This window comes from Geotrypetes seraphini, chromosome 3 (assembly GCF_902459505.1).
Source record: "Geotrypetes seraphini chromosome 3, aGeoSer1.1, whole genome shotgun sequence".
Taxonomy (NCBI): Eukaryota; Metazoa; Chordata; class Amphibia; order Gymnophiona; family Dermophiidae; genus Geotrypetes; species Geotrypetes seraphini.
In genome coordinates this window covers 259,947,446-259,973,551 of record NC_047086.1, presented here as the reverse complement: position 1 = coordinate 259,973,551, position 26,106 = coordinate 259,947,446, and the positions used below count along the sequence as shown (strand labels likewise).

The window sequence follows — 26,106 nt, the reverse complement described above, 5'->3', positions numbered from 1 at the left end:
AAGCATGTTTACAGTCCAGAGTATGAAGAGCTACTTCTCCAGGATGAGAATGAGGCTTTGGAAAAAATACTGGAAGAACAATGGATTGGTTGAGATGAAATTCCGATACCACTTTAGGGAGGAATTTAAGATGAGTACGGAGGACCACCTTGTCATGATGGAAGACAGTGAAAGGTGGATCAGCAACTAAAGCTTGTAGTTCACTGACTCTTTGAGCAGAAGTGAGGGCAATGAGAAACACCACTTTCCAAGTGAGATACTTCAGATGAGCCTGGTCAGTTGGTTCAAATGGAGGCTTCATCAGTTGAGCATGAACAACATTGAGGTCCCAAACCACAGGAGGTGGTTTGATAGGAGGTTTGACATTGAAAAGTCCTTTCATGAATCTGGAAACCACCAGATGAGCAGAGAGGGGTTCCCTTCAATAGGCTGATGGAAAGCTGTAATTGCACTGAGATGGACTCGGATCGATGTAGACTTGAGGCCAGAATTGGATAAGTGCAAAAGTTAATCCAAAACAGAAGATAAGGAGGAATGCTGAGGCTCCTTATCATGAGAAAAACACCATGTAGAAAATCTAGTCCATTTTTGGTGGTGATAGCATTGTCTACTGGTAGGCTTCCTAGAAGCTTCTAAAACGTCTCTTACAGATTGAGAAAACTGAAGAGGTGTTATAAGAACATAAGAGTTGCCTCCGCTGAGGCAGACCAGAGGTCCATCTTGCCCAGCGGTCCGCTCCCGCGGCGGCCCATCAGGCCTATTGCCTGAACAGTGGTCCCTGACTAATTTTATAACTTACCTCTAATCCTATCCCTATAATCTACCTCTACTCTTATCTGTACCCCTCAATCCCTTATGTTGAGAAGTACCAAGCTGTCAGGTGTAGAGACTGCAGGTTGGGATGAAGCAGAGATCCTTGACTCTGTGTAAGCAGAGAAGGAAAAACTGGTAGAAGCTATGGCTCCCTGCTGCTGAGTTGAAGTAGAAGGGAGTACCAAGGTTGTCTCGGCCACCGAGGAGCAATCAGAATCATGGTGGCATGATCGTTTTTCAACTTGACCAGAGTCTTGAGAATGAGAGGGAATGGAGGGAATGCATATAGGAAGAGATTCGTCTATTCCAGAAGAAAAGCATCTGCCTCGAGGCGATGAGGAGAGTATATCCTGGAGCAGAATTGAGGCAGTTTGTAGTTGTGGGGAGCTGCAAAGAGGTCTATTTGAGGCGTTCCCCATTGTGAAAAAATGTGATGAAGAGGCGAGGAATGGAGTGTCCATTTGTGAGGCTGCAGAAGACGACTCAAGTTGTCCGCTAAGCAATTTGTCGCCCCTTGGATGTAGACAGCTTTGAGGAAGGTGTTGTGGCGGATTGCCTAGTCCCAAACCTTCAGAGCTTCTTGACAAAGAGAAGTAGATCCCGTTCCTCCTTGTTTGATGACATAATACATGGCGACTTGGTTGTCCGTCCGAATGAGGACTACCTGGTCGTGAAGAAGATTTGAAAAGCGTGGAGAGCCTTGAGGATCGCTCTGAGTTCCAACATATTGATATGACACCGATGATCAGTACTGGGCCAAGGGTTTGGCTTTGGCTTAGGTCTGACAATAGAAGCAAAGCAAAGGATTTTTCATGGTCAGACAATTTCTTGGTGGCTGCCTCGATAGATTCATCAAAGAGGTCATTGCCTTCACAAGGAATATTAGCTAAGCGGTTTTGAAGATTAGGGTCCATGTCAATGCTACGAAGCCAGGCAAGGCAACACATAGCTACAGAGCAAGCAGCTGTTCAGGCAGACAACTCGAAGGCAACTGTAAGTTGTCAAACCCTTTGCGATGTACAGTTTTATACCTAGAGTCCAATTTTCCTGGAACAGCTGGTATGGTATAAGGTGTTTCCAGGCATCGACCAAATGTCTGATTCAATAGCTTCTGAAGAGGAAGCTTAAGTGACTCTGCCAGAGGTTGAGGAAGATGCATGACTTCGAGATACTCCTTAGAGTATTTGGAACCAGTATCTAATTGAAGATCCAAGTCCACAGCCATTTGACGAAGAAAAGATGAGAAAGATAGCTGATCCGCCAATGCTTTGCTTCGAGAAGGACTCAAGGACATTGAGGCAGCCTGGGTCGAAGATGAAGCTTTGGCATGAAAAAAGGCATCAAAAGAATATGGAGACTTAGACAAGGCAATCAAAACTGCTGCATCCTCGAGGTTCGGCATTGGAGACCTCGATTGAGGAATCGGTGTCGAAGGAGGAAGAGATTGAGGCTTAGTTGAAGAAGGTCGTTCTTTAGAAGAAGAAGCATGCCTGAAGTATGCCTCGATGAAGGCCTCGATCGTCGATGAGAACTGTGCCTGGAAGCAGATCTCGAAGATCGAGGAGACTTTGCTTCGGAGACAGAAGCAGCTGATGCTATCAAAGAATGGACAGAACTGGAGGCTGTAGATCGAAGCTCCAGAGGTTTGGTGGAGGAACCTCGATGCACTCCCAAAGACTCTGCTCCTTGTATAGAGTGTGAGGATTCCTGCCGAGGCACTTGCAAAGATTCTGCTCCTTACTTTACGTGCTTGGGTGCCAGACCAGACACTAGCAGAGACTCTGCTCCCTGCAAAGAGTATGTAAGCTCAGACTGAGGCAAAGGAAGCGGCTCGACCTCGCGGGAGTCTGCTGAATGCCCAGGCTGGATGAGAGGAAGATGCTTCAGTCCCATATTAGTAAGGAACAGAATGAATTGCTTCTCCAACATGGTCTGGAAGGAAGCCGGCAAGGATGGATCCGCGTCTGAAACCGGACCACCTGCTCTGGCTGGAGGTTCCACCGAGGTAGTATGATTGTGCTTTGACTTGGAAGTTTTAGGCACTTTAATCCTACCGGTGGAAGTGGCTGAACTATCTGACCTGAGGAAACAGGGGAAGATACAGCAGATGTCATCGAAGAGAGAGCCACTGCAAACGACGAAGGTCTGATGAAGCTCGAGGTGGAAGTTGTCGAAGCAGGAGGAGGCCTCAGTCGAAGTCGAGGGATCAGAGGGAGAATCCATCCCGAAGAGCTGATCCACCAAAATACAACGACGGTTGAAGGCTGGCACTTGCTACAACTCTTGAAGCCCATGACAGGCCGAGACATAGAAGGAAAGATAGCCGCCGCAAGATCGAAGCTCACGGGCTGAGGCCGAACGGCCTGTCCTGGCAGACGGATGGAAGATGAAAATTTTTTTTTTAAACTAAAAATGAAAGAAATGAAAAATGAAAGAAGAACATCGATTCGTGAGGAAAAAAGTACAAACTGCGGTTAAGAGAAGGCACGAAGTAACGAAGTTTACGCAGAGAAATGAAGTTTACTTCTCGGCTCCGCGGAAAACTGAGAACTGAGGAGATGCATCCTGCGCTGGGCAGGAAGGCACTCGCGCATGCGCGGTGCGGGCAACTCAAAACTTCTAGTTTCTTCAAGCAAGTCTGCTTATGAGGCGTCCGCATCCGGGCTCCGTTAATGACGTCACCCATATGTGAGAATAGGCTGCCTGTTTGTCCTGGGATAAAAAAGGTTTGGGGAGGTGGAAAAAGAAGACTGAACAAGGAATGAAAAGATGTAAGCCACTTGGTTGTAAGCAAGTTAGACATTTGTAAAAATACATAAATTAAAAGAAAACAAAGAAGAAAAAAAAGAAAGAATACTGAGTCAAGCAAAGAGTTATTTTTCAGTTATTTTAAAAGGCAACATAATGTTAAACACACAGCAATAAAGTTAAACAAAAAGGTGAAAGCTGCTAAGGTTTTAAGGCTTAACACATTTAAGACTACTTTCTGTGAACCACACTCCCTTCATCAGCTCCACATAAACCAAGGACCTTCCCCTCTCATACTGGGCTTCTTCCCAGATCTGTGGGGACTTTATTAATACTATGCTGGAAATGTAGGTTAGGTTTGCAGTGTTAAATATGTTACTCACAGACAGCTTCCCTCGGTAAGTGCTCCTGCGTCCTCGGCATTCTGCTGGATACACCCTCAGCTCCTTGCAGATATTTCCCTTCGGCACCGTTGGAGGGTTAATGACAGCTTCCACAATAGCCAACGTGATTTGCTCATTTTTAAAAGCAAATTCCAAAGGAGGAATAACCTAAAACACATACAAGAGTATAATTATGCTGAATATGGTTGGGTGCAATAGTTCCCAACTCTGTTCCAGAGGCATAATCGATCATGTGATTTTCAAGCTACCCACAATGAATACACATGAAATCCATAATCCCTCTAAGGTTCACAGTATTTCTCTGCGCAGAACCTAGTAGCATCCCATAGCCCCCAACTGCTCCATCTCCTTTGTGCTAGCACCAAAAGCATGGTCAAAACTCTCAGGCAAGGATTCCCTGCCAATTTATCTTAGGATATGCAAGATTAGCAGCACGTCCATGAGTTTAGAACAGCGTTTCTCAACTCGGTCCTGGAGTAGTCCCTTGCCAGTCAGGTTTACAGGATAACCACATTGAATTTGCATAAACTTGATTAGCATACACTGCCTCCATTATATGCAAATGTCTTTCAAGCATATTCATTGTGGATATTATTGAATTGTAGTTCTTCCCTTTTTTTACCTTGTGTATCCATTAGTCTGTAAGTCTGTTGGTCTAACCCATTATTTTAATATGTAAATATTATGTTTAACTGTATTTTTACATTTTTACCAAAATTGTATCTCACTTAGTAAATTTAAATAAGCGATTTATCAAATCAAAAATAAACTTGAAGCTTAAACTTGATATCTTGAAAACCTGACTGGCAAGGGGGTACTCTAGGACCAAGTTGAGAAACACTGGTTTAGAACATGCTTGTGGTACTAGCACAGAAGGGACAGAGGGTGAGCCGTCAGTGGGCAAGCACCCTCTACTGAGTTACTTTTGGCAGGAAAAGTAAATGTTGGGGAGGCTGGGAGAAAGGAAGAGAAAGGGGATGGATGCTGGGTTACATGGAGAAGGAGGAATGGGAAAAGAGGCAATACATGAACCAGGAGATGAGAGACAAAGAAAAGATGAGTGCCCAGTGCAGAAAGCTAGTGTAGACTAAAGCACGTGACTGGTATGACATTTGTGCTCAGTTTTCTGGGCATGAGATACAGAAAAGGGGTCTGTGCAGAAGCTAACCTTGTGCAAACTCCCAAGTTGTATACCAGTGCACATCCTATTTAAAAGGCAGGTAATGTGGCTATTAGCTGTTCCTCCCCAATATATGTTCCATTACACACTGCTTCATGTCACCTCCACCCCCGTAAAATCCCCAATTCCCCACCCTGACCCCAGAAAGCAACCAACCGCTCTCAGATATGTTCCTGGTCCCCTCTCCCTACACACAACCCAAAAATATTCCTGGTAATCTAGTGCAATGTGTCGCAAACTGTGTGCCTTTTGAGATTTTAAGTGTGCCGCGGCTCACAGGACAGGAAGAGACCTGTGTCAGGCGACTTCTACCATTGCACATATCTGCCGGGACTCCTGCCTTCCTCATCTCCGCACCCCCAGCACTCCTGTCTTCCTCATTTCCGTGTCCCCGGACCAGCAGTGGCATCTCTGTGTGCTTTTAACTTCGGCACAATGCTGCCACTAGCAGTAGTTTAGCCCGGTTTCATCAGGCAGCCTCGGGGCCTTTGTTAGGGTGGCCTGCTTTGCATCATTGAAGTGGGCTGGCCTAGCAAAGGCCCCGAGACTGGCTGATGAAACCGGGCTAAACTACTGCTAATGGCAGCTGTGTGCCGTAGTTAAAAGTACACAGTGAGCTGCCGCTAGCAGTGACAGGACAGGTATTTCTGGACAGGAAAGGGAGGAGTACTGCTGAACATGGGAAGCAGGGAAGGGGGAAATGGTACTGTTGGAGGGGGGGAGGAGGGAAGGGAGAAGAGGTACTGCTGGACAGGGAGGAGGTAAAAGGAAGGGAGAAGAGGTGCTGCTGGACCTAGCAGAAAGGGAGGGAAAGGAAAGGTGCTACACACTGGAGGGGAAGGTGAGATGGTGCATGCGGAGAGAGCATGTTGGGTTGGGGGGTAGGAAGGCGAGATGCCACTTGAGGGAAGAGGCAAGGACAGAGAGAGAAAGAATGGAGGCAGAAAGTGTTGGATTCATGAAGAGGGCGATATGGATAGGAAGGACAGAAAGGAAGGAAGGAAAAATGTTACACTCTGGGGAAGGGGGAGAGGGCAGAGAGTGAAAAGTTGAACTCATGGAGGGAGAGAGAGAGAGATGTTGGTTGGGGGAGGGATGGAGGACCAGAGGAGAAGCATGCAGGAGGAAGAGAGAAAAAATGTTGGACTGGTGGAAAGGAGGGAGAAATGTTAGACTGGGAAGGGGGCCAGAAAGGAAGAAGGGAAGGGAGACAGACTGCAAAAGGGAAGTCTGGTAGTGCTATAGAAATAATAATAATAATAGTAGTAGTAGTAGTAGTAGTAGTAGTAGTAGTAGTAGTAAAGAGAGATGCCATATTATGGGAAGGAGAGGAGAGAGATACCAGACTGGGAAGGGGGGAAAGGAAGGAGAGTGATGTCAGACCATGGAAATAGGGGGAGAAGGAGAGAGAGATAGGAAGGAAAGATATGGACAAGTAGATTTTGAGAAGAAAGCAAAAAAAATGGAAATAATGAATGTTAAGTTAATGCCAAAGATGGATGCAAGTTATAATACACAACACGCTTTCATGAAAAAATATATTAAATTCAAACAATTTTTTCAAACTTATGTTAATATAATTTGTCAAATAAGAAGGTTGTTCTCAGAGACATAGAGGAAAAAGTGGAGTAAGTTCCCCCAAAAACCTCACCAGCCAATCATTGTTGTACCTTCAAGGCAGAAAGTGAAGACGGAGAGAAAAACAGTCAGTGGATAAGAAGGCCCTGAAAACATAAAACATAAGAATTGCTGCTGCTGGATCAGACCAGTGGTCCATCGTGCCTAGCAGTCCACTCACGCGGCGGCCCTCTGGTCAAAGGCCAGCGCTCTAACTGAGACTTAGCCCTACCTGCGTATGTTCTGGTTCAGCAGGAACTTGTCTAACTTTGTCTTGAATCCCTGAAGGGTGTTTTCCTCTATGACAGACTCCGGAAGAGCGTTCCAGTTTTCTACCACTCTCTGGGTGAAGAAGAACTTCCTTACTTTCAATTTTAGAGAGTGCCCTCTCGGAGAGGCTGAACAACCTTTCCTTATCTACTAAGTCTATTCCCTTCAGTACCTTGAATGTTTTGATCATGTCCCCTCTCAATCTCCTCTATTCAAGGGAGAAAAGGCCCAGTTTCTCTAATCTGTATGGCAACTCCTCCAGCCCCTTAACCAACTTAGTTGCTGTTCTCTGGACCCTTTCAAGTAGTACTGTGTCCTTCTTCATGTAAGGCGACCAGTGCTGGACGCAGTACTCCAGATGAGGGCACAGAAAAATTAAGTCACCAGACAACAAAAGTAGGGAAAATGATTTTATATATAGTGATTGAAATATGTCAGGTTTGAGAATTTATATCTGCTGTGTATATTGTGTGTATATGAAAAATGAATGGAAAAAATTTCATTACAAATAGTAAAGGGGATGGGATCTGGAGAAGAGCTTAGGTGGGTCTAGGGTGGAGTTTGGGAGGTCTGTGGTTGGGGTTTACTCAGTTGTTATTTGTTAGACTTCCCTGCCGGCACGCTTTACTGGCATTTCAGGTCCTCTGCACATGCGCGGATGGTCCTCTGCACAGCGTGATGATATCACACATGCGCGTGATGTCATCACGGTGATGCCCACGCACTTCTGGGTGCCTGAAGCCATGGCCACTACATTTAGTGTGCCTCGGCTTGAAAAAGTTTGAGAGACACTGATCTAGTGGAAACTCTCCACAAACAGGCTAAAAATAAATCCCTGGAAGCAAAGTTCTCTCTAATTTTGCTGACCCATGTGGGCATGAAAAACATTTCGCATGCATGCATGTCTTCAGCCTTGACTTGATATGTGCAGTACAGCTTATGATTACAGTTAAAAAAGCCAGCAAAAATTTTGTGCATAGTCACTAGGTAAATGCAACCTTTCCTAACCCAGGTGAGTATGCACAAGTACACAGTTTAGAGGAACACTGCTTGGAAGTTTAATAGACCCTTCTCCCCATGCACCCCTCTCCCACATACTTTTCACTAGAAAAAGGAGTGATGCCCACTTGCTCATGCTTCTGTGTCTTATTTGGCTTACTGACTGTGCAATGCATCCCAGGATACTGTGCAAGGTCTGGCATCATCATTTTGCAAGATGGCTTAGAGCAGGGGTGACAACCACAGCAACCAATATCTTCACTCTTTGGATGCAATAACAGAATAGCAATATAGGTTTCCAAAATCATCAAAGTCCATACCCCCGACAAGCAAAGTCAGGATAAGGATGTTCTCATTGCCTCCTGATATGATTTAACTTATCAAAATACTTCAGTATCACTTCATCCAAAAATAAAGACTAGTAGATAGAAAATAATTTTTACTTATCATTTTAATGCAGTGTCTCTAGTATGCCCCGATAGATGAAGTGATACAGAAGTATTTTGATAAGTTACAACATATCAGGAGGCAATGAGAAGATCCTTATCCTGATTTTGCTTGTCAGGGGTATAGACTTTGATGATTTTGGAAACCTACATTGCTGGTTGCTGTGGTTGTCTCCATTGAGGCCTCACCTTTACATCTACCATACTGGTTTAGTGTTTACTAAGTTGAAATTGAAGATGGCCACTAATATGTGGAAGACTGGTTTTAGCTTCTCAAGTGATTTGGCTGGTACTATTCTTACTGTACCAACACAATTTGAATCTCTATCCCCAGGAGTTAATCCAGATATTAATCTAAAAATTACAAAAATGATGAAAAATATGATCAATATGGAGTTGAATAGTTCAATTTTAGTTGAATAGTGTAAAGTTGAAAGAACTCCAAGAGGTTTAAGGATCTTGAAAGAACCTCAGATTTTTACAGAAGATGAGGCATTTGTTGCTAAGTAGAGAAGAATAGCACACATCTACCAGCAGGCAGAGATAGAGAAACTGATTAACAGGTGGTCCTATTGGCTGGCACTCCTGTATCTCCAGTATAGCTCCTTGCTAGAGAGTTGCGCAGGGACAGAAATCCCACCCGTCCCCGCCAAAGTCCCACCAGTCCCCGCGAGGAATCCCACCCGTCCCCACCCATCCCCATGAGGAATCCCCTCCGTCCCCACCCATCCCTATAAACTACAGAAATAGTTATTTCATTTAATTATGCTACTGAATTAAAGGCTCTGGTAGAAACTCATTTACAAATAAGCAAAAAGACTTTATTAATTTGGAAATATTAATTGGGAAGAATACATACTTTGTAAACGGGTTTCTACCAGAGCCTCTAATGTTTATAAATTTTTATCAACACAACTAATATACTACTTTATCCTAAAGCAAAAAAAAAAAAAAAAAAAAATAGAATTTTATTCCTACCTTTGTTGCCTGGTTTCTGCTTTCCTCATGTTCTCATTCAATTCCTTCCATCCACTATCTCTCTTCTCTCTGTGTCTTCCATTTGCTCTGTTACTGTGCCTCTCCCTTTCTCTCCCCTTCCAAATTGATCTGGCACCCATCTTCTTCCCTCCGCTCCCCCCATAGTCTGGCATCTCTGTCTTCTTCCCTGCCAGCGTCTTCTCCCCACTCTCTCTTCCCATTTCCTGTCAGCGTCCTTCTCCCCCCTCTGTCTTCCCCATGTGCTTTCAGTGTCCTTCTCCCCCCTGTCTTCCCCATGTCCTTTCAGCATTCTTCTCCCCCCCATCTTCCCCATGTCCTTTCAGCGTCCTTCTCCCCCCTCCCCCAACTTCCCCATGTCCTTTCAGCGTCTTTCTCCCCTCCCCCATCTTCCCCATGTCCTTTCAGCGTCCTTCTCCCCTCCCCCATTTCCTTTCAGCATCCTTCTCCACCCCTTTGTCTTCCCCAGTGCTTTCAGCGTCCTTCTCCCCCCTCAGTTTTACCTTAAGCGTCTTTTCCTCTCCACTCCACCTTTCCTCCCTTTCTCCCTCCCTGCCCCTTACCTTTGTGGCGCTTCCCTGCCCGACTGACAACAGAACAGGCCCGGTCCGACAAACCTCCCTGCCCTGTAGCCGCGAATCTAAATTACCTTCTTACAGCAGCTGGAGTATTGAAGCTGCTGTAAGAAAGTAATTTAGATTCGCAGCTACAGGGCAGGGAGGTTTGTCGGACTGGGCCTGTTGTCGGTCGGTCGGAGGAAGCGCCACGAAGGTAAGGGGACCTGGCCGGCTGTGCACCCCCCTTAAGGCTGCACCCAGGGCGGACTGCCCTCCTTGATACGCCACTGCCGATCACAGCACACAGCCGATCGGAACGGAAGTCTTTCTGATGTCAGCGCTGATGTCAGAGGGAGGGAGGGCTTTGCTTAAGCCCTCCCTCCGACGTCAGCGCTGACATCGTGGAAGACTTCCATTCCGATCGTCTGTGTGCTGCGGCAGGGCAGGTAGAGAGAAGACGAGCCTCGCATCTAACCCCGCAGGAACCCCGCGACCCTCGGAGGCGTCCCCACGGGATCCCCGCGACCCTAGGGGGCATCCCCACAGGATCCCCGTGACCCGAAGGGGGAACCTGCGGGATCCCTGCAGGATTCCTGTCATCCCCATTCCCGTGCAGTACTCTACTCCTTGCCCAAGCATCCGTAACCATCAATAGGCATAGCATGTAACAAACTTCTTTCCCATAACAAATCTCAAAAGGCAATAATACAGAATACAACAATCAATAATAACAAAGTTCGAAAGTTGGAAAAGAAAAAAACGACAAGACAATATCCAGAAAGGGTGGGGCTCTGGATTCATCTGCTGCGTCTAAAGGAAAGAAAATTAACAGGTAAGAACATAATTTTTCCTTCCTTAGCAATAGCAGCAGATGAATCCAGAGACCAATGGGATGTAGCAAAGCAATCCTCCATCTGGGTGGGAAGCAAATGCCGCCTCCGCAACAACCGAAGCACTAAACGCATCTACCGCATGCGCCCCCACATCTAACCAGTAATGCTGAGAGAAAGCACTCTCGGAAGACCAAGTAGCCACGAGACAAAACTCCTCCAAGGAAATAACCTCTGGACCGAGTCCAAGAAGTAGCCATCGTTCTGGCGGAATGGTCATGAAGTTCTTTCACCAACCGCTTCCCTGCCATCAAGCAAGCGTAAAGAATAATAATAATAATAATAACTTTATTCTTCTATACCGCCATAATCTTGCGACTTCTAGGCGGTTTACAATCAAGAGAGCTGGACATTCAGCGAAACACAATATGCAGATATACATATGAAGTACAGATAGCATAGACTGTAAGAAATCAAGAATATTGAAATACAATTTGCTTAGCAAGAGTATAAGATGTACATTGTCTGAGCGGACCTGTTTGGAATAGGCAGCATGTTTTAGAAAATAACAACGAAAAATAACAATATTATAAGGATAATAGATTACAGTGTATGTATCACAGTGAGATTCAGGTGGACTCGGGAGGGGGGAGGATAGAGGTAGGGGGTGGAGGGGAGAGGAGAGGGGGTAAAGGTAGGGGTATGGTAGGGGGAGAATGTTCTTGGGGAGAAAGAGGGGAAGGCGGATCAATTGTTTAGGTATTTCAGGAATAGGTATGTTTTTAGGCGCTTCCTAAATTCCTCGTAGGTAGTGGGCGAAAGCAGTTGATCTAGGTCTTTACCCCATAGGGCTGCTTGGTGAGAGAGAAGGTGTCGTGGTGTTTTTTTAATTTGCAACCTCTAACTGGGGGAGAAATGAATTGAGTGTGAGTTTCTCTTGCGTTTGTTGTTGGAAAATGAGAAAAGGTCTGTTATGTACTTGGGGGCAAGTCCATAGAGTACTTTGAAGCAGATGCAGGCGAATTTAAACCTTACTCGTGCTTCCGTTGGCAGCCAGTGTAACTGCCGGTAGTAAGGTGTCACGTGGTCGAATTTCTTCAGCCCGAAGATTAGCCTGACCACAGCGTTTTGTATTATTTGAAGTCGTCTCATATTCTTTTGGGAGATTGCTAGATAGGCGATATTGCAGTAGTCGAGTTGACTCAGTACGAGGGATTGCACTAGGATTCTGAATGTAGATGTATCGAAGTATGATTTAATGGATCTGAGTTTCCAGAGTGTAAGAAAACCCTTTCTGAATAGGGAGTCCACTTGTTCCTTCATAGTTAGGCATTGGTCTAGAGTAGTGGTCTCAAACTCAAACCCTTTGCGGGGCCACATTTTGGATTTGTAGGTACTTGGAGGGCCGCAGAAAAAATAGTTAATGTCTTATTAAAGAAATGACAATTTTGCATGAGGTTAAACTCTTTATAGTTTATAAAACTTTCCTTTAACAGTTAAAAGGAAAGATATATAAACTATAAAGAGTTTTACCTCATGCAAAATTGTCATTTCTTTAATAAGACATTAACTATTTTTTCTGCGACCCTCCAAGTACTCTATTTTTTCTGCAGCCCTCACATTTAAAGTTTAATATCTTTTCTCTCTCAAAACTGGCACATTTCAATCACTAAATTGAAAATAAAATCATTTTCCTACCTTTGTTTGGTAATTTCATCAGTCTCTTGAGTACTGCGTCCAGTATTGGTCACCATACCTTAAGAAGGATATGGTGTTACTCGAGAGAGTTCAGAGGAGAGCGACACGACTGATAAAGGGGATGGAAAGCCTTTCATATGCTGAGAGATTGGAGAAACTGGGTCTCTTTTCCCTGGAGAAGAGAAGACTTAGAGGGGATATGATAGAGACTTACAAGATCATGAAGGGCATAGAGAGAGTAGAGAGGGACAGATTCTTCAAACTTTCAGAACATAAAAAAAACAAGAGGGCATTCGGAAAAGTTGAAAGGGGACAGATTCAAAACGAATGCTAGGAAGTTCTTCTTTACCCAACGTGTGGTGGACACCTGGAATGCGCTTCCAGAGGACGTTATAGGGCAGCGAACGGTACTGGGGTTTAAGAAAGGATTGGACAATTTCCTGCTGGAAAAGGGGATAGAGGGGTATAGATAAAAGATTACTGCACAGGTCCTGGATCTGATGGGCCGCCGCGTGAACGGACTGCTGGGCGCGATGGACCTCAGGTCTGACCCAGCGGAGGCATTTCTTATGTTCTTATGTTCTCTGACTGTGCATCCAATATTTCTTCTCTTCTTTCAGCCTCCTGTATGCTTCCTCTCCTCCAGACCTCATTCCCTCCCCCAACTTTTTCTTTCTTTCTCTATGTCTGTCTTTCTCTGATTCCGTGTTGTGACATTTCCGCCCTACGCGACGGTCATGTCAAAGTGAAACCCCGGTCTCAAGCCTGTATTAGAGACCAGAGTCTGCCTAAGGACGATCAGGAAGAAGATCCTGAAAACCGTGCTGCCTGTCCTGAGCCTTCTGAGCCGGAGCAATGCCCAGAGTATAAGTTAACTCCACGGCCCAAGAGAAACCTGAGTCACATTAGTAGGTTAAACCAGGTTCCCAGTAGTATTCTGCCCGGTAACCTGGAGGGGAGCCCAAGAGCATGCAAGCTAGACACACACACACTGAGTGCAGGGCGTGGCCAAAAGCCTCTTAAGCAGCTCTCCAGAGCATTAAGGGGGAGAGCACACCAGGAGCTGGCAGAGAAGGTTCTCCGGGCCAGGCAAAGGCCAGACCCCGCTCCAGAACCTATGGAGTGCGAGGATTCCCTGCCTCAAGAGCCAGCCGAGCAGCTGGGTATGGTGGAAAACATGGAACTGGATGAATGGGGCATGCCTGAGACCGATACGGAGGAAGCCATGGATGTAGGCTTGGCAGCTTTCCACTAAAGGTTGCAGGTAAGGAGCTGGTTGCAGGTAAGAATAATAAGGGAAAAGATTAATGGAAAGCTATTTTTGATGTTTTTTTTTTAAAGACAAGCCCAGAGCAGTGCTGCAGCAGCCTGATTAACTCACTACACTACAGCTGTGCAGAAGCTCAGAGGAACTGGGGAAGGTTTGTTGGCTTGTGAAGCAGTTTCCCAATTAAGCCACCTAAGTTCTAAGGACTCACAGAATTGGGGTAGGAACCCCGAAGAACCAAGGGTTGGGTTTCAGAGGGAGCTTATTGAAGCTAGATATTGAAAGGGGATCCAACAATTCTGTGGCCCAGCAGTGGGAAAGACTGTAAGCTAATTAGTGCTGAAAGAACAGGAGCCTGCAGTGAGGCTAGAGTTTTTTTTTGCTTTGCATGTTTTAAGTTTACTTTATGAAAGAACCTGTAAATACCTGGTGAAGAAACCGGATTGTCTTTAATTGAAAGTCCAGGGTGCAAGCGCAATTCTTAAGGACTTCCTATGGGACTAATTTTGATGTGTTTCTTCAGAGACTGTGTTTCAATACAAGGAGAGCAGTAAAACCGGGACTGTGAATTTACCTGATAGCAACCCTGCTCTGCTTTCACGGAACTGAGTGTAAGACAAAAGTCTTTTATTTGTGGGGGGTTTTTTGAACAGGGAAACTTGGACTTTAATGATTCCTTATCTGAATTTTGAGTTTTCTAATGATTATGTGTTAGGCGATAAATTAAACTTGACACATTATTTTTGATTCAACTAGGCTCGCTGTGCTTTATTTGAGCGAAGCCTAGGGTATTGAGGCACCAGTGAGGTCTCCCCCTTTGGGAGCCACGCCAGGGTTGTGCTACCCCCTATCGGCGGTCCTCCTTAATCTTACAAAGGCCCCGGCAGGTGACAGTGTCCCATTTTTTGCTTTGTTTCTGACTCCCTGTCCCCCCCCTTCTTTCTTTCTTTCTTCCTTCCTTCCTGCCCTCCCCCATGCCACCGCCGCCGGGGAATAGGCTGCTGCTGCTGTCGCCATCGGGAACAGGCCGAGATCTCCCTCTTTCTCTTCTCCAGGGGGTCGACCAACTCTCGCCGCCCGACGTCAATTCTAATGTCGGAAAGGACGTTCTGGGCAGCCAGGCAGCAATTGGCTAGCCAGAACGTCCTCTCGACGTCAGAATTGACGTCGGGTGGCGAGAGTTGGTCGGCCCCGAAGAGAAGCAGGGAGATCAAATAACACGGTACCGGCCTGAGAAGGGAAGGGAAGCAGGTTGGGCACCACTGCTCTAGACGAGCCGCACTCTAGAGAGAACAGTGGACCGGGGCCCCTTGGTACGCCACTGGAGCAGCAGCGTGTCTGGCCGGCTCTTCTGTGGATAGCGCAAGGAGCCACCAACCCACAGCTTTGGGAATGGAACGAGCCGGCCAGACACGCTGCTGCTCCAAAAGGAAGAATACAAAAAGGTGATCTAAACAACTAAAAGTCGTTAGAAACCTAGCTCGCAGAGAACGCTATGCACTTTCAAAAAAAGCAGTGAATAAAAGCACATCTCCCCATTTCTCCTCCCAGGAAGAAGGAAGGAAAAGTGAGTGTCATAAAAGAAAGGATGACACCTCCTTAGAAAGAAATTGTGGTACCGTCTGAACTCCAGATTTTGTAAATCAAAAATAGGAATCCCCGCTAAACAAGGCCTGCAACTCAGAAAACCGCCGAGCTGAAGCCATGGCCACAAGAAACCCCGTGTTCAACAGCACAGCCCTTTAGAGTCTTAAAACACAAGGATGAAATGAAGCCTTAAGTAAACTGCGAAGAAGAACCTTAAGACTGTACTCCGGAAAGGGCTTTCTAAGAGGTGTACGAATATACCGTACTCCGTTTAGGAACTGAACTACATGAAGCTGAGAAGTAAGCGAAGAGCAATATACCTAGCCCTTGTAACAAGCTAAGAATGGCATTTGAAACTGAAAGGAATTGAATGCTAAGCCCTTGACAATACACTTGTGCCAAAACAGAACTCTGGAAGGGTGCAAATGTTGAGAAGTACCAGAGAAAGGAAAAACCTCCAAAAGGAAGCAGAAGCCACAGGTGAAGATGTCTGTATCGCCTGGATAAGAGAAGAAACAACCTGCTTCGCATAAGCCTTACACATCAGCCATGACTTTTCAAAAGCTAGGTCGTAATACCAAAGTAGTATGAATATCCATGTTGATCGGACCCTAGATGAGCAAATCCGTAGATACCAAGAAACTCAACAGTCCGGCTGTCGAAAGACTCATCAGATCTGCATAGCAAGGATGGCGCAGCCAATCCAGAGATTCTACAAATACTGTGCCCTGAAAGCGAGCTTGAGATGGCAAATCCAAGCCATTATCAGCCAGCGGAAAACACTGAAAAAAGAGAAACCAGAGGCGAGAAAGAAGACACACTGCTACCCCCTCTGACTCCCACTCCCTGTGCCCGCCGAAGAAGCTAGGAAGCTTAGAATTTCGAGACGAGGCCAAGAGGTCTAGTTCCAGGAGATCTCACTTCCATAAAAAGAGCTGGAACACCTGAACCAAAATTCTCAATATCCAGGATGTAGAAGATATCACTATTACTAACATTTACACTTTCTAGAGTGTACACAGCGCTGAACACTGTAACATACAATAAATGGGCCATGCTCAGATTTTGCGGAGACAAAGTCTATCCAAACTCTGTTCCTGACCCATAAAATGATCTGCCAACAGAAGAGGAAGATGAGGGTCCACCCATTGAAGTAGAACCACAACTTTACCTGCCAACTGAGTACATCACCTACTGCCCAGGCTGTAGAGAAATACCTCCATCATAATACTGACTGAAAAGACCTTCAGCGTCATTCCGGAAGAATGGTCTGAAGCTCCAGAAATGGTAGCCTGACCATGCTCCAGAGTAGAAGAATAAGAACATAAGAACATAAGAAGTTGCCTCCACTGGGTCAGACCGAGGTCCATCTCGCCCAGCGGTCCGCTCCCGCGGCGGCCCATCAGGTCTGCGACCTGTGAAGTGGTTTCTGACCACTTCTATAACCTACCTCAAGTTCTATCTGTACCCCTCTATCCCCTTATCCTCCAGGAACCTATCCAAACCCTTCTTGAATCCTTGTACAGAGTTCTGGCCTATCACTTCCTCCGGAAGCGCGTTCCATGTGTCTACCACCCTCTGTGTAAAAAAGAATTTTCTAGCATTTGTTCTAAACCTGTCCCCTTTCAATTTCTCCGAGTGACCCCTAGTGCTTGTGGCTCCTCTCAGTTTGAAGAATCTGTCCTTATTTACTCTCTCTATGCCCCTAAGGATTTTGAAGGTTTCTATCATGTCCCCTCTAAGTCTCCTCTTCTCCAGGGAGAACATCCCCAGCATTTTTAACCTGTCAGCGTATGGAAAATTTTCCATACCTTTTATCAGCTTAGTCGCCCTCCTCTGCACTCCCTCGAGTACCGCCATGTCCTTCTTGAGGTACGGCGACCAGTATTGAACACAGTACTCCAGGTGCGGGCGCACCATTGCGCGATACAGCGGCATGATGACTTCCTTCGTCCGGGTCGTGATACCCTTCTTGATGATGCCCAGCATTCTGTTTGCTTTCTTTGAGGCTGTCGCACATTGCACCGATGGTTTCAGTGATGAGTCGACCATCACCCCCAGGTCCCTTTCCAGGTTACTCACCCCTAGCAGTGTTCCCCCCATTTTGAAGTTGAACATCGGGTTCTTTTTCCCTACATGCATGACCTTGCATTTCTCTACGTTAAAACTCATTTGCCACTTTTTTGCCCAGTCTTCCAGTCTCGTTAGGTCCCTTTGTAGGTCTTCGCAGTCTTCCGTGTTTCTAACCCTGCTGCAGAGTTTGGTGTCATCAGCAAATTTGATAACCTCACAAGAATGAACAAGTACTGAGCCGCCTCTTAAGACCAGACTCCTGGAGCTGAGGATGGAAGGCACCGAGCTCCCCAACCCGACAGCCCGGGAGGTTTGGTGACCATGAGCTAGTCCAGCAAAGACCGAGGCATTCCTTTGAAAAGAGAAATCTCGCGGAGCCACCAAATCATACAGAGTGAATGATTTGTCAAAGAAGGGGTACTAAAAATGAAATGGTTTATAAAAAGAACACTAAGGAAAAATCCTAAAGCAGCATCTGGAAATGGTTAAGTTAGAAAGGCTTCTGTGTGAGGATCAGTGAAATTTGAAGCTGTCAGCTCAGGGAGAGAGGGAAACAGCCCCTCCTTCTCCTTTTCCTCTAAGGCTGACCAGTTTTCAACACTTTTTTAGGTGTAACGTGAAACTTAGTTGTTCAAAGCAGGCTGAGAATATTTCAGCACCCTTTTAACAAATGCAGATTCTCTTGAATATTGGATATGTTATAAAATGTTAATGTATATTCAGAAATGAATATAAACAAAACAAATATGATTTCTGAAACTTTTAAACATGTAGAGGAATTTTCTTTGTCTAAACTTTAAACACCACCTCTGTTAGTTTTGATTGGCCCACAGCCAATGATGTCACACTGGGCCAAAGGTATATAATGGGGAGCTTCAAAGTATCGAGTTGAGCTCGTTATCAGAAGGCCAGCATTTTGGCAACTATAACGATCTCCCGCTAACGCAACTATTCTTTATTCTTTTGAGTTTCATGATGAAAAAATAAAAACAATAAAATTAAATATTTTGGTGAACCTTGCGTTATGCGATCATTTTCCATATTTTTGTTATTTTTGTACACCTTGAGTGAAAGCTAGCAGTTTAATTGGCAACTGCAGCTTTATGAGTGCGCTGACGTCCAATACCTATGCTCAAGAGTGATGCTTGAGGAGCCTACCAAATAATTGGAGCCCTGAGATACCGGGAACCACTGGAACAAAAGCGACTGCTGTAGCATTATAATGGGAAGTTCCCAGTGGAGTCAGCAACATGGATCCTAGAACCTGTACAGAAACCGATACTCTTGGTCATGGTGACCGGAGAAGAATGCAAACCTGAGACTGCGACCCATCGCCCTAGTCTCTGGGAAGAAACACATTTCTCTCCTATATGAATAAAAACATCTCCCCGATATACCTACAAATAGTACAGGAGAAAAGAGTGCTGTGCAAATTCGAAGATTCACGTCCAAAGAACTGAGGAAAAGAAACCACCCTTTTCGTGGCAGTCAAATGGCCCGACTGGAAGACGTCCGAATCAAGCAGTCAGTCAAGAAGAAAGTAGGTGAATTGCCTGGTAGCGCCAAAACAGTACCACTGCCCACATTTTCTAAAATATTTGTGAAGCCTCTGGTAGGCGAAATGAAATGTGCCAAAACCGAAAGCGCTGCTCCAAGAAAGGCAAGCAAACCTAGTGCCGATTCGGAGTCCATAGTGAAAATGTAAATAGTCTCCCAGTTTTTCTGCAGAAATGTGTAACCCTAAGAAACTAATTTAGCAGAATGGGATCCAGCCTGCCCAATGCCCCCGTCTTGGGCACTATGCAGTAAGTGGAACAAAGTCCCTTAGTTCCTGAAGAACTACAAGAACTGCCCTGAGGACCAGTAACACTTAGGGAAACACAAAACATAGAGACTCCAAGAACCAATTGGAAACCTGAGGAGGATGCAAAGTTGCAAGCATCCTGAAAAATGTTCACAGCCCCCTGACCTGACATTATAGCATCTTCCTCCTCATGAGAAAGCCTGAAGAGTCATTGGAAGAAGTCAAGATCCCCTCAGAATGAAGTGCAGAAGGTCAGGGAACGGCAGGATGAGAACTGTAGGATCTGTAAGAAGAAAGAAACTCTCCTAGGAAAAATCAAGTTTCGCAATGTAAAAAGGAGTATACTGTACTAACTCCATGCAACGTGAGCAAAATATGTATGTCCTTTAAAGTGAATACATACTAGACGCAATCAAGATGCTGCATCTACCACCCCATGGAAAACAACAGCATTCTAACAGGTATCAGACAAAGCTCACATCGCTAATGAGAGCTTCAGGGATGAGGCTAACAGCCACATAGCAAGTGCTCCTCCGCAGGTTTGAGTTCTGTTTTTCTCTGCTCTCACCATTATTGGTTGTATGTTCCTGTTACAATTGCTAATAAATATACTTGAAAAAAAAAAAAGAATAGGTAACTGGCTCCTGGTTAGAAGGAGCTGTACAGCCCTTCCTGTCTGGTCAGGGGGTCCGTCTAGCATGAACCATGAGAAAATGGCGACAGGAGAAACCAGCGTGATAAGCATGGAAATCTGAAGTCCAGGCCCCCTCAGAAATAGGGAAAGAGACTCCTGGCCGCAGGAAGATGCGAAGTGTCATTATGCCTATAGAGACAGCCCGAACTTGGAAAATGTTTATACTACCTTTAGGCATATATATCCTATGCCACTACTAGACACATGCAGCGCAGCACAGAGGCCCAAATAGAAGGACAGTTACCAACAGACAAAGGCTCAATCTGCAGGGACCCCAAGAGAGACAATGAAATACCTGTGTGAAATACAGGGCACTATCTTACTGCTGTTCTTAATGTGCCGTGATTTGCCGTATGTCAACCCAGTCCGGAGACAAACCGAGACTGGGTGACCTAGCATAGGTCAGAGTCTCTCTGGTAATCCCCTTGAGTGCTAACCCAAGTCCAATTAAACTAGCAGCTTCCTTCAAGTGAATACAGCAGGAACACAGACATAGACATATAAATCTGCCCAAGTTTGTCCACAAGCTGGTGAAACACGAACAACTTGTCTGAACCGGAAAGGAGAGAAGCTGCAGTATATCCTGACCAAAGTCAGCTGGAAATAAACTACCGGAACGCTGCAGCTCTCCCGCCATCGCCGGAGACCCAAGCGCGCACCTGATTCTTGCCGACACGTGGCCGCTGCATCAACGCTCCTAGAAACATAGTTGGAGTCAAGCCCCACAAAATTTACCCTGCTGCAGCCTGCATAGAAAGAAAATCAGACTCGGGGAATAACTAGAAGAATGGTGTGGTGCTTCCCACAGCGCCGGAAAAAACATGTCCCATCTCATGCGCGCTCCTATAAACCGGCACCTGCACAATCAGCTGCACATGGCAGCGACAAACACTGACAAAAGAGAGCCTCGGAATAAACAGGACTACTACTGCTGCACTGAAACCCTGCGCGCTCCTATAAACCGGCACCTGCACAATCAGCTGCACATGGCAGCGACAAACACTGACAAAAGAGAGCCTCGGAATAAACAGGACTACTACTGCTGCACTGAAACCCAACGATGAAAACAAGTGCGAGCATGAAATCGCACCGCTACTGCCACACTCTAACCAACAAGGAAACCAAGCGCATGCATGCAAAGGGCGGTAAAGTCCCGGCTCCCTCAACGGATTTCTAGTCATAAATCTTAGCCTCAATAAAATATCCATTCCTTAAACGTACGTTGACCGAACCCACAGTACTAAGACTCCCAAACAGAACCTGAAATTCAAACAACAGTAAAAAAAACACATACACACTCACAAGCTTGTTATTAGGGCCGGTTGAAGCCAGTAAGAGCTGGTTGTGCAGCACTAACAGGGCAGAACGTAGCAACTGTGGTCTCCCTTTTTTTTTAAACAGAGAAGGGAAAGAAGAAAAAAATCAAGACACAGTCAGATCCTCTAGCAATGGAGGGAGGGTGAGGCAGGGACCTGGGGGGGGGCCTAGGTGTAACCCCTAAAGCCGGCACCGTTCAGCCAGACACCCTGTCTCACTGAAGAGAAACCTCAACAGGAGAAATAAAATTGCCATCTCACTGAAGAGAAACCTCAACAGGAGAAATAGAATGGCAGTCTCACTGAAGATAAACCTCAACAGGAGAAAATAATTTTCCAGTCACAGCCAGAATTCAGGAGCTAGTTGAATAGCGACCATCACCTGCTGGGAGATAGAGCATACTAAAGATACAGGAGGAGTGCCAGCCAATAGGACCTGTTAATCAGTTTCTCTATCTCCGCCTGCTGGTAGATGTGTGCTATCCCATTGGTCTCTGGATTCATCTGCTGCTGTTGCTAAGGAAGGCGGCGCGAGAGCTGTTAGAGCCGGAGTCTGTCTTGCCTTCAGTTTGGAAGTTTTTCCTAGGCATGATTTCAATCATGCCCCCACACGAAACGCAAAGGCGTTATTCGGGGGACCTCTTCACCCCTGGACAATCGCTGATGGACCGGTTTCTAACAAGTTTGCAGGTCGTTGAAGGAGGGGGTTTCGCCTGCTGTTGCACCGCTGGAAGGAGCCACCGGAGCCTTGGGCCTTGAGACATCACTATTCCCCCCAATCGATCACTGTGGAACCCAGCGCAGGACAGCGCACAATGTGGGAGCGCCGAAAGCTTGATCAGCACGGTGTCCCCACGCTGACCGGGTTGCTGAGTTGATATATCTAGGAGGAACCATACATTTCGATTCCTCAGCGGCAGTATTGGAGAATATACTGAAGACCCTTCTGACTTGAAGTTGCTACCACTAAATCAGCAGAAGATATATCCAAAGTAGTAAGTAAGCTAGAAGATGTAATCACTTCTGTTCAAAATCTACAAACTGATATAAACAAAAAATTTGAAAAAGTAGATAAAGATATTTCATCGTTGCAAGCAGTTTCAGCTACTATGGTTAAGGACAGGATTTTACTTCAACATAAAATTGAACAGCTAGAGAATTTTAATAGAAGACTGAATCTGAGTATATAGCACAGTTACTTACCGTAACAGGTGTTATCCAGGGACAGCAGGCATATATTCTCACATGTGGGTGACGTCATCTACGGAGCCCCGATGCGGACAGCATTTCAAGCAAACTTGATTGAAGATTCAAGCTTGCTGTGCTGCACCACGCATGTGTGCCTCCTGCTCCACTAGAGGGCATCCCCTCCTCGTGGTCTCCAGTTCACATATCCAGCAAAGAAGCCAACCCCGGGGAGGTGGGCGGGTTATGAGAATATATGCCTGCTGTCCCTGGATAACACTTGTTACGGTAAGTATTCTCACATGTGGGTGACCTCCAAGCTAATGAAAAAGGGGCGGAGGGAAGTTGGCAATTTAAGAAAACAGATTACGTAAAACCGATTGGCCAAACCGGCCATCGTTCCAGGACAGTGTATCCAGGCAGTAGTGTGAGGTGAAAGTATGAACCGAAGACCACATGGCAGCCTTGCAGATATCCTCAAAAGGCGTGGACCTGAGGAAAGCTATCGAAGCTGCCATCGCTCAGACTTTAGGCCTTGTAACTCGACCATGCAGCGCGAGACCAGTCTGAGCGTAGCAGAAAGAAATACAAGCAGCCAACCAGTTGGACAAGGTGCGCTTGGAAACTGGGCGTCCCAACCTATTAGGGTCAAAGGACAAAAACAATTGTGGAACTGTTCGATGAGACTGAGTGTGTTGAAGATAAAAAGCCAACGCCCTCTTGCAGTCAAGAGTGTGGAGCGCCACCTCTCCAGGATGAGAGTGGGGCTTGGGAAAGAACACAGGCAGAACAATGGACTGGTTGAGATGAAAATCAGATACCACCTTAGGCAAAAACTTAGGGTGAGTGCGGAGAACCACCTTGTCATTATGGAATACCGTGAAAGGTGGGTCCGCCACCAAGGCCTGCAGCTCGCTAACCCTCCGAGCAGAAGTGAGAGCGAGTAGGAAGATCACTTTCCAAGTGAGAAACTTAAGATGACACTTATAGGCTCAAATGGAGGTTTCATCAGTTGAGCTAGAACCACATTAAGATCCCAAACCACCGGAGGCGGTTTGAGGGGAGGATGAACATTCAAAGACCCTTCATGAAACGGGAAACCAAGAGATGGAGTGAAAGAGCCTTCCCTTCCAGGGGCTGATGAAAGGCAGCAATGGCGCTGAGATGTACTCGAATGGAATTGGTCTTCAGGCCAGAGTGAGATAAATGGAGCAAATACTCCAGAACCAAAGACACAGGGACCGACACCGGGTCCTGGCGGTGAGAGGAGCACCAGGATGAGAAACTAGTCCACTTCTGGGAATAGCAGAGTCTAGTCGAGACTTTCCGAGAAGCCTCCAACAATTCCCTGACCGACTGAGATACAGGGGAGGAAGTCAAGGGGAAAGAAACCAAGCAGTCAGATGAAGAGACTGAAGATTGGGATGTAACAGTGAACCCCAACTCTGAGATAGCAGAGAGGGAAAGACAGGCAGAAGTAGAGGTTCCCTGACACTGAGTTGAAGTAGAAATGAAAACCAAGGCTGGCGGGGCCATCGAGGAGCGATCAAGATCAGAGTGGCCCTCAGAGATTTTAGATGAACCAGCGTCCTCAGAATCAGAGGAAACGGCGGGAACGCATAGAGGAACTTTCCCTCCCAATCTAGGAGGAAGGCATCTGCCTCGAGATGGTTCGGGGAGTATATCCTTGAACAGAAGAGAGGCAGTTTTTGATTGTCGGGGGAGGCAAACAGATCTATCTGGGGAGTCCCCCCGTGTCGAACACCTGTCGCAGCACCTGAGAATGCAGGGACCACTCGTGTGGCTGGAGGAGGCGGCTGAGCCTGTCCGCCAGGCAGTTTTGTTCTCCTTGGATGTAAACCGCTCGAAGGGAGATGTTTTGGGAGACCGCCCACTATCAGAGCCGCAAAGCCTCCTGGCAGAGGGGCCAAGACCCCGTCCCTCCTTGCTTGTTTACGTAGTACATCGCCACCTGGTTGTCTGTGCGGACGAGAACCACCCGGTCGTGAAGCAGGTGTTGAAAGGCCACCGCGGCAAGGTAAATGGCCCGAAGCTCCAGCACGTTGATGTGGCAGCGACAGTCCTCTGCGGACCACAGACCTTGAGTGCGGAGACCGTCTACATGAGCCCCCCAAGCGTACTCCGACGAGTCCGTGGTTAGGACCTTGTGGTGTGGAGGGGCGAGAAAGAGCAAACCCTTGGAAAGATTCGAAGAGTCGGTCCACCAACGGAGCGATCTTTGCAAGGAAGGAGTCACTGTCACGTGGCGGTTGATCGGGTCCCGATCCTGACGCCATTGTGATGCCAAAGTCCACTGTGGTAACCGCAGATGAAGGCGGGCAAGCGGGGTAACGTGGACTGTGGAGGCCATATGGCCGAGGAGCGTAATCATCTGTCGTGCCGAGACCAAGTTCGATCTCGAGACTAGTCGGCTCAGATTTACCAACGCCTCCCGACGCTGAGGGGGGAGGAAGGAACGAAGACGGATCGTGTCCAGCACGGCCCCGATGAATTGTAAGGACTGAGAGGGGCATAGCTGGGATTTTGGGAAGTTTATCTCGAAACCCAGACACTGAAGAGAAGTAATAGTCTGTCGGGTCGCTGAGATAACCCCCTCCCTGGTCGGGGCTTTGATCAACCAATCGTCCAGGTAGGGGAACACTTGCAGACCCTGGGAGCGCAAGGCAGCCGCGACCACTAAGAGGCACTTTGTGAAGATTTGGGGGGACGAGGACAGGCCGAAGGGGAGGACCCGGTATTGTAGGTGGAGGTCCCCCACCTGAAAGCGGAGGAATCTGCGACAAGCAGGGTGCACCGGGACATGGGTGTAGGCCTCCTTCAGATCGAGGGAGCAGAGCCAATCGCCCTCGTTGATCAGGGGGTAAAGAATCGGAAGGGAAAGCATCCGAAACTTTTCCCGCGTCAGAAATTTGTTCAGGCGCCTCAAGTCCAGGATCAGGCGCAGGTCTCCCGTCTTCTTCGGTACCAGGAAGTATCGGGAGTAAAACCCTTGGCCCCTTTGATTTTGGGGGACCGGTTCCACTGCCCGCAGGCGAAGGAGGTCCTGTGCCTCGGAGAGGAGGAGGGACAACTGCGCTCGATTGGGAGGACACGCACTCGGGCTGTCAGGAAGAACCTCCCGAAAGTTGAGCGAGTACCCTGATGAGATCACGCCAAGGACCCATGAGTCCGACGTTATGGCTTCCCAGCGAGGGTAGTAGGCTCGTAGGCGGCCCCCGATGGGAAGGAGACCAGGTGGAGTTACGGAGGGGGCCCGCCCCCGTCCGCTCATCACGTCAAAAGGACGGAGACGGCTTCGCAGGCGCAGTGATTTTGGTGGAGCCCTAGAGTGAGCCTGGGGGCGTCGCAGCGGCGGTCTGGAAAAAGCCGGAGTAGACTTCTGGGGGTAGCGGCGAGGCAATCCCCGGAAAGGGCGAGAGGCTTGCGGTTTAGGTTTTTGCCGGACAAGAGACGCAAAGGAATGTTTGTGTTCCGACAACCGTTTCGTAGCTGCCTCGATGGTGTCCTCAAACAGTTCCTTCCCGACGCAAGGGAGGTTAGCTAACCAATCTTGCAGGTTAGGGTCCATATCGACGAGCCGTAGCCACACCAGTCGGCGCAT

At 47.0% G+C, this 26,106-nt stretch overlaps 1 protein-coding gene across 1 annotated transcript in view; it reads right to left on the bottom strand.

Moving 5' to 3' along the window:
* POLR1B (RNA polymerase I subunit B) overlaps positions 1–26,106 on the bottom strand; it is a 185,312-nt gene that overhangs the window by 149,447 nt on the left and 9,759 nt on the right. The window contains exon 2 of the mRNA XM_033936548.1: positions 3,945–4,112. Within this exon, the coding sequence (XP_033792439.1) occupies positions 3,945–4,112 (168 nt within the window). The remainder of the gene's footprint in view (positions 1–3,944; positions 4,113–26,106) is intronic.